Source organism: Halichoeres trimaculatus, unplaced genomic scaffold (genome assembly GCF_033239565.1).
Source record: "Halichoeres trimaculatus isolate MK-OKI-2021-1 unplaced genomic scaffold, fHalTri1.1 fHalTri1_scaffold_14, whole genome shotgun sequence".
In the NCBI taxonomy this organism is placed as follows: domain Eukaryota; kingdom Metazoa; phylum Chordata; class Actinopteri; order Labriformes; family Labridae; genus Halichoeres; species Halichoeres trimaculatus.
Window position 1 is genome coordinate 32,812,681 of NW_027437192.1, and position 9,275 is coordinate 32,821,955.

A 9,275-nucleotide genomic window follows, 5' to 3' on the forward strand; every position below is an offset into this window, starting at 1 on the left:
AAAGTCTCTCTTCTAGATATATATGCCTGATCCCAATTCATACTTAAAATGAGATTATCAGCACCAATATAGGTTATTCCTGAATGCTCCTTCATAGCTTCCTGATCCGGTTGAGCAGGACCAGACTGATTTACAGCATGTTCAAGTTTCTGTGACAACACGTCAGATGACGAAGTTAAGCAGAGAGAAGAGACATCTGTGTTTTTCTTTTTTTAAAATGATTTCTGTGATTAATTTTGTAGTGATGGTGGACACTTGAGCCTAACTGTCAGACAGAAAAAGGACAGAAGAGCAGAAGAAAGATTAACAGGAGAGATATAGGGCACGAGCTAATAGCTTAACATGAACCAAAGACTAAAACACAAACTAAAGTCTAAAACCTGAGCTAAAGGCTAAAACAAGAGTTAGACTAAAACACAGGCTAAGGACTAAAACATAAGCTGAAGGTGAAATCACAGGCTAAAGACTAGAACAACGGGGTTAATGGCTAAAACCCAGGCTAAAGGTTACAACGCAGGATGAAGACAAAAACACAAGCTAAAGGCTTCAACACAGAGGCTAAAGGTTAAAACACTGTTTGAAAGTTAACACATAGGCTAAAGGTTGAAACTCAAACTCAAGGCCAAAACAGAGCATGAGTTCAAGGCTAAACATTAGCCAAAGGCTAAAACCCAAGCTTAAGGCTAAAACACAGGCCAAAGGCTAAAACACAAGCTTAAGGCTAGAACACAAGCTTAAGACTAGAACACAAGCTTAAGACTAGAACACAAGCTTAAGGCTAGAAGACACGTGTTAAAGGTTAAAACATGGGCTAAATGCATAAACACTGGCTAAAGGCTAACACATGGGCTAAAGGTTACAACACTGGCTGAAAGCTAACCCATGAACTAAAAGCTAAAACACAGATGAAAGGCTCAAACATGAGCTAAAGACTAAAGCACAGGTTAATCTGTTTGTGCTAATGTTGACTCCAACCCACAGTCAGCAGTTATTCTGCAGTGGTCTGTTCAAACTTGAGTCTATCAATAAAATGAAGAGTGAGGTTATGTTAGCTCTGATTGGTGAGGTTGGAGTTGGTAGATGAGCTCTGATAGGATATAACCAGGATTCCCTAACGTTACACGTTACAGACACATTTCAGATCTTAATCTAAATTCGGCCGGCTACTAAACTACGGTACAAACTGACAAAGTTTGCTTGTTGTCATGTTTCAAACTTGTTAAAAGTTGTGTCTTTAAGACCATGTACGTGCAACTCCTGGCCAAAAGGTGTCACTACAGTCCAATTCTGACAGAGTCCTTACAGTCCCTTTAACCCGATTAATGGGTCGAACTTCTTGATCAGTCTATCTCTAATTTTAAGAGTTGGCTGCTAAAACATGGCTGTTTAACACCTCTCTTCATCATCATGTTAGCAGTCGAGAGCAACTTCCTCCTGGAGTAGATAACAAAGGACTCCCGACAGTCTATAAAATCTTAAACAGATGAAACTAGCATCCATTCACAGCTCTGCCCTGTGTCAAAGAGCAGCTGTAAATTAACCACTAACCCCTGTGGTTCACTGGAGCAGGGAACACAAACGCCTCCTGCAGCATGTATTCTAATAGTGCTGACCAACCTAACGACACGCTCCACTGCAAGCATTTCAGAGGTCTCAGTGTGAGTTCATATTGCTGTGGGCAGGTTGCTTTAGGAGGCACATCTGAAAAGTGCTGTGTGAGTATGTGTGAACACGGGAGCATTGTAGACACAGTGCTGGCTCAGTCCTTTCTTTGCCAGCATTGCCTACACTTATCCCTGCCTCAAGCACAAAAGTATAAAAAGTACACGGCTCACACAAGTGGGCTCTGCTGAAGCTGACGGCTGTCCTGATTTTGTCACTGGTGTGGAAAACACACAGAGCCAGAAACACTGGAGACAGGTTTGGAGCAGCTGTCCAGAATGAGGTCCTACATTTCCTCTAATGTCCGTTTTGAAGACGTGTAGGTACAGCTGTGTGCTTTGATCCAGAGCTTTGTTCAGACTTCAGTTACAGTTCATTTTTTGCCTCATTAGCTGAGTTTACAGTCGTTTGAAATGACGGCAGGAGAGCTAAGCTCATGATGGAAGAAACTCTGCCGTCTTACATTTCACTGTGACTTTTCTGTGTCACTTCAAACAATGACTCCAATTATAATTTGAAAAATCACCTGGACCAGGAGGACCTGAGAAACCTGGACTGAAGAAGATGAACAGTCAGCAGTGTGTGTCTCTTTTCAATATGATTTTTCTTTTTACCAAATTTTCAACCAGACTGTCTGGTACAGGGCCCCCAAAAGTGTCCCTTTTACAGTGGCTTTAATGAGACCATGGATGGTGGGCTCTGGGTCTGATGGCTGTAGAATCAGAATCAGAATCACCTTTATTCACCAAGTATTTTCAAGAATACAAGGAATTTTGCTCCGGTTTAAACTGCACTCTCTCAGTACAATGTTGTGAATAGAAAGATACAAAGAGAAACACTAAATATAACAAAAAGTAGAAAAAATAGAGCTTAAGTAGTAGAGGAAAATAATGATAATTAAAATATTAAATAAAGAGCTTTGTACAGAGTATGATGAAAATATACACAATTTAAGTTAAAAAAAGAGATGGTAGAGATGGTCTCAGGACAGGCTGGAAACCTGGAAAAACAGACTTTGATGTGTTGAGGCCCTTCTACAGTCCTGTTACCAACAAGTTGTTGGAATATGTCAATGGGTTAGATGAGCAAAGCCTGATCCTGACTTCATCTAGAGGATTCTGTAGACCAGGAGCAGCGCATCAAACCACTGGAAGTCCTGCCGGTCCCCATCCTGTCTGAGAGCCTCCCTCAGAGCTCCTTTGCTGACATCATTGTTGATACCAACATTGAAAACCACCAGCAGCTCTCTGAGAGCCAGACAGCAGGATCAGATGATGGAGGCATCAGGGTCCGGGTAGGAACCGCTTCCCAGGATGAAGAATCCGAGGACCAGAGGGGCCATGAAGAAGAGCCTGAGAGGAGAATGTGGACTGGTTAAAGGGAGTGTTAAAAGGATCAAGTCCAAATTTCTTGGTACCTGTTTTTGTCAAGTCAAAAACACAGGATGTCAACTTGTGGTGTTTTCACACCTGTGGCTTGTTTGCTTTGTTCTGATCCAGGGGCTTTAAATGATACAATTGTAGCAGTTGTATGTTCTGACCTGCTTTCCTCAGGGAAGAACAGTCATGGAGCATCAACAACATGTGTGGCTAGTTAGCAGTATCCTGTTTGTCTGGCTCATGTACCGCCAAGAGTCCCGACTGCGTTAAGGCACTTCGATAGGACACTTTACTTTTTCACGGTTCCAAGTGAGCCCATGACTCATTTTCCTCAGTTCTTCGGTCTTTCCTTCTAGTGATTCTTCTACTCCTTCTTCTTCTACTGTTTTGACTGTACAGTTGTCAACCGAGCTCATTACTGCCCCCATCTCTACAGTGTGAGCCATAGTTATGAGTCAGATGTGCTGGTTGCTGAGGCGTTCATGTTCTCACTGCACAGGAACCGCTACAGGGCTTGAATGTAAGCGAGCGGGGACCACCTTTTTCAGGCAATTTGGACCTCCTTGTTTTGTCCCACATCTGAGCACGATTGCTGTGGTCACATATTCCCAAATCAACTGGGGTTTCGGAGGGCTGCCCATTGTTTGGGAACAACTGCCCTAAATGATCCAGGTGTAAACACACCCTAAATCCGGACCAAGAATGTAGCCTTAAAAAACCTGGTGATTTTTCACTGACTTTCTATTATTGTCAACCCTGTTTTCAGCAGTCCAGTATGGATCAGTTCAGTTTGGTACAGGTCGGATCGGTAAAGCCTGATCTTTGCGTTTCCATAGCCAACCCCACCCTTCACCTTCTGGTGTTGGATCGGTATCTCTGGCACCCAAAAAGAAGGGTGCCAAAAAGTGGGATGGTATGGGTCGGTAGTTTGGGGACCTGTCCCGGTTCTAGGAAGGAAACGCCACAAAAAGCGTGCCATCCCAAGAAGAAGCAAACTGAACTGCTTGGTGGAAACAGGGCTTGTGTGTTTACTTAGTCTTGTTGTTTTGTTTTGTTTTTCTGTAAAAAGACATTCTGTTGGGCGTTTCTGAATTTGAATTCCATTAATATGTAAAAGCAATCATTACCTTTCCCGGGATTGAGAAACAGTTTTTTAGCTGATGAATAAAATAAAGTCTCTGTGTATTCATAAATGTTATTCATAAAATAAATATTAAAAAGCCATACACAGGTTGAACCGTCAGTGATGTTGATATTTATTGGTTTCATTGAAAGACAAAAATCTGATTGTTGATTTTTTTAAGGCATTTCTTGATCCCAGATTCTGTGCAACTGTCTGTGTCTGCTAATGTAAGCTGTTTGTTTGAAATTGTAAATTTTATCAAGAGTTATTCAGCTGTTGTAAATGATGCTGTCTACGTTATGAGGGAACTCCAGAGATGAAGTTTTATCTTTTTGAGTTATTTTGAAGGAGAATGATAAAATTAGAAACATCAGCAGAAACATTCTGTCGTCTGATTTTTTCCACATGACTTTTAGATAACTTCTGCTCTAACGCCTCCTCTTCTCTCTTCTCCAGTATCAAGATGGTCCTGATGTGGACCAGCGGGGACACCTTCAAAACCGGCTACTTCCTTCTGACCCAGGCTCCTGCCCAGTTCTGGATCTGTGGCCTCCTCCAGGTCTTTGTGGACTTTGCCATCCTGTTCCAGGTGTACTACTACAGTCTGTACCCACAGAAGCCCGTGTCCCACTCTGTCTCTCACACCAGCAGTGCCAAAGCCCTCTGAGAGCTTCCTGCAGCCCCCACAAACCACCGTGAGGAGCACTTTGAGAGGATGTCTGGGTGTGTATAAACAGACATGAGTGCACAAAGCAGCTTGACATGGCGCAGGCTGCTCAGCCGCTCCTCAAAGTATGCATAAAGACACACACACACCTATAAATAAGGCATGAACACACACAAACACTTGGTGGTGTTAGTGTCTGCAGCTGAAGAACAGTTATTACAAACAAACCTTTAAGTTTTAGATGTCCTCTCAGTGCGGCTGTATGCTCGTGTGGTGGAATGCAGACTTCTTAAAGCAACCCCGTGCATGTGGAGAATATTATGCACCAACATGAAGACAAACAGTGAATGAACTGCAGATGTATACACTGGACTCTGCACCTGGACCAGCTTCTGTGGCCACATGAGCTGATGATTGTAGCATGGACCCTCTGCCTTAAGCCACGCACAGTTAAACAAAGCTTGCTGCATTCCCAGCAATATAAATGTATGAATCAATCAGAAATATCACAACACAACGCCACTGAATGTACACACAGCTTTTGTTTTCAGTTTGTTTTCACAGTGGAGAGATGCTAATCCAAACTGGAGGCAATCAGAAGAACCAAATGAAGAGAGATCCCAAAGGCTGACATGTGCAAATCACTGACTTCAGAAAGCAATGCTCAGGCTGTAGGGTTTTTTGTTAAAGGGTCAATGCCAACATTTTGTAATGGGAAGATTTGTAACATTTTGTAAATGGTTTCTGAATATTTCACGTCACAGGGGTTAGACTGATGACGGCGAGTTTTAGAAAGGGCACGACCTCACCAAAAGAGGAGTCAAAGGGTTTTTTTAGTAAAATGTTAAGATTAGAGGAAAAACCTGACCACATGGTTCGGATAATGGACACATTTTGCAGCAGAAACAAGAAAAATAATGAGTTACCTGAGTGAATGATAGAAAGAAATTGAGTTCCTGCATCCTGCTGAGGGCAGAGACGTATCTGATGCATGTCAGAAATAGTCCCCTGCTAACAAACCTATACTTGAGAACCAGGGTTGAAGTATATGGAATGCAGGCTCCAAGCCAGGCTGAATGAAACTGATTTACCAGAAAAACCTTTCCTCTCTATCACAACTTAATTTTTCATTCTGCATTCACACTGGGGACGAGCTTTGTGCCCTCGACCATCCATTCCACCAATTAGGGACAGGCTATCGTCATGAATGGATTGATGGATTCTGTTTTTGCCAGCTTTTTTTGCTGTTGCTTTGACTGTTGTGGGCTGTGCAACCAATCACCAATAGTCTCTTTGTTTTACTCTCCCGGCTCGCCAAATTTCTGCATCAGTGTAGATCTCCTGTCACACATGACGGCTGTGAAGCAGCTCCAGCTGACTGTTATAAACTAACTTAGGGCTGTGGTTGTCACCTGTTTTATTTACTTGTGTGTAACTTTGTAGAAAAACACGCTGAGCTTCAGTCAGTAGCACCTCCTCTGGAAGTCCAGTAGAAAACAGAAATTCAGGCACTACATGGTTCCTGTCCATTGTTTGTTGATGTTTCCACCACGGGCCAAAGACCCTGGTAGATTGTACAATTCAGACCAGTCACACATCCTCACCCGATTAAAATAATGGCAGAAGTCATTTTTTCAAGTGTTTGGGAAAACACAAAAAACTTTACCAATAACAGAGCATATGATATTAATGAATCATTTCAATCAGGCCTTCACAGTGGATGACTGCTGACATGTAGAGAACATTGTGTCAATCATGTAACATTAAAGAACAAAGTGACTTAGGCCATTTTTTCTAACATTCTAGTCTAACTTATCAACTTTAAACCTGGCTTAAACTGCCCTTTCATTCCATAGAGCAAACTCAGAACTGAAATGACCCTGAGTTCAATGAAATGTCAGGTAAATCAGATTGGTCAGGAGGCAGTTCCTGTCCTCACTTCTCCAGTTCTTCTTTGCTGGTTTTTATTCAACTTAAACCATTTCCAACATCCAGTTTAGACAACTTTTTGAAACCTGACCATTAACTGTGCTTTAATTCCATAGAGCAAACTCAAAACATAAATAACTCCAAACTAAACTGAACAACTTTCAGGTCACTCATACGCTGAGTAGGTATACTCATACATCTACCAAAGAACAAAAACATCTCTTTAATTTTAGAACTCTGAGGGGTGTTATTGCCCTGTGCTCATTAATGTTTGTTTACAGAAATAAGTGGGCTAGCCAGGAATAGGTAGCTAGCTAGAAGTAGCTAAATTTGTAGTTTGAGTATAACTTGTGAAATTTAGACTACATAACTACACAACATTATAGCCTAGCTTTTATGATAGTGAACCTAATCACTCAGCAGTAGAAACTGATCCAAGAATCATGTTTACAGCTTCTTCTGCTCCAAAGTTTCTGTTTGTTCTTGGAGCAGCTGCCATCATGAAAACTTGGCGAATTGACCAAGTCACATGTTTTATCCTGAATAATCCAAAATTTTGACTTAGACTACAAATAAAATGGCCTGAGTCACCCTCTTGACATAGGCCATTGTCCTATAGGTCAGTGGTCCCCAACCCCTGGGCCGTGGACTGGTACCAGTCCGTGGCCAATTGGTACTGGGCTGCACAAAAAAAAAAAAAAATTCAACTTAGATTATTTCAGTTTGATTTATTATCTGGTTTTGAACAATGTTTTATTTGAAAAATGACCAGATTCTCCCCATCATACCCATTTATGACTCATTCTTGACACCAAATCCCCAAGCTAGCAAAATGGACAAAAAACAAACCGCTTTGAAAAGTTTCTTTACCCAAGCTAAAAGAGCCAGTGAGGAGACAGAAGAAGGGCCGGTCTGTGAAAATATTGTCTGACATTGGCGCAAAAAAGGTTGGGGACTGCTACTATAGGTCATAAAGAGCATGATCCTTTTAGCTACAGATTTAAGAGATTTTACCAGAGATGGCTAGCATCATCAAAAGATAATTTAAGACAAAAACTCATTCTCCTCAAAAAATGACTTCGGCCATTATTTTAATAGGGCAACAATATGGAGGGAAACTTAAAGCTCATTGCAATACATTCCTCAATCAGTAGAGGGCAGTGAGACAACCACAAGAAATGGCATCATATAACTGTGCTGCAGTTAGCATGTTAGCATGGAGGAGATTAAGCCTGTGCTGGTTTTCATTGTGCTTTATTTCACTGCAGATGGATTTGTTGACACATGAAGGGAGAGAAAGTATGAAGCTGAAAAAGTCTGAAATGCTGGATTACTCTGCAGTTTAAAGTATAAAAACAGCAGAGATCAGACAGTGTTTCCACTTCAAAGATGAGCCCCAAACAGCTTTAGATCATCATGAAATACTCATCTGTTGAGATTTTGATGCACTAGAATGTGTTACTGATTACTTCTTCTGTGTTTAAACAGCTGTTGTAAAGTGGATGGTAGCGCTGAGACAACACACTTCTCGCCTGATTCAATTCTTTTACAATTTTTAGGGTGCTGATCCTATTTAAATTGCAATTCTTTAATATTTTAAATTTTCAGATTGGTTTTTTTAACACTTGACACGTGAAAAAGTTTGATGATAACGATGTCTCAGGAGCCATATTTTCCCAACAAATGAACATCACACGTGAGACAGTTTTAAGGATTTGTTCAGGGGACCCGACATCTCGTCACTGGAAAGTTAAAGAATAACATTTTGCCCTCTGCTGGAGAAAAGTGGTAACTTTTTTCCAACCTAGCTTATAAACAAAGAATTCCTTATATTTATGTGAATCAATTTTTTTCTTCCACCCACACTGAATATCCACTGGCATGTTTCGCTTAGGGTCTCCAGTTTACAGGGTCACTCTTTAAACTGTTTCCTGGGAGCTGAGGACTTTACGCCTCAAAAACACCAGATACGTCTGCAGTCTGGCTCTGTTGCATGTTGACTGCGTTTGTCAACTCACACCGGCTGCGTGTTCAGTCCAACAAGCTTCATGACTGACAGACAAAGGAGTTCCTGCTCTACCCTCTCCATTGATGTTGAGCTGTAAAACCTCAAACCTGTTGACTCCTGGTCTGACTCTACTCATTATGTCTGTTTGTTGCTGTAGTCCAGATTCAAACTGATTTTGACACAGTTTGTTTTATTTTAAAAGTCACTGTCTGTTTTTAGGAAGTTTCTGGTCACAAATTTTTGTCTCACTCGATCTTTCCTACTGTCACGGCTCCAGCATCTGTCACAATTAGGATGGCTGTGTATTAAGTGTGACCTGCTGGATACGGCACGCAGCCGCACGGAGCAGAGACGGACTGCAGATGCATCTGGTGTATTTCCCAAACTGTCTGGATGTCACAGGAACAGAGATGGATTGATAACTGACCGCTTTCAAATATTTTCCATCCTAGCACCTCTGAATCTGGCCTTGGATATTTAAAACTAAAGCAGCATTATTCATCAACT

General features: G+C 41.6%; 1 protein-coding gene across 2 annotated transcripts in view; it reads left to right on the forward strand.

The window, feature by feature from the left end:
• slc66a2 (solute carrier family 66 member 2) overlaps positions 1-9,027 on the forward strand; it is a 53,993-nt gene extending 44,966 nt beyond the window's left edge. For both annotated transcript variants that reach the window (XM_074687083.1, XM_074687084.1), the window contains one exon: positions 4,621-9,027. In XM_074687083.1, the coding sequence (XP_074543184.1) occupies positions 4,621-4,831 (211 nt within the window). In that variant the 3' untranslated portion in view covers positions 4,832-9,027. The remainder of the gene's footprint in view (positions 1-4,620) is intronic.
• The last annotated feature ends 248 nt before the right edge of the window (positions 9,028-9,275 follow it).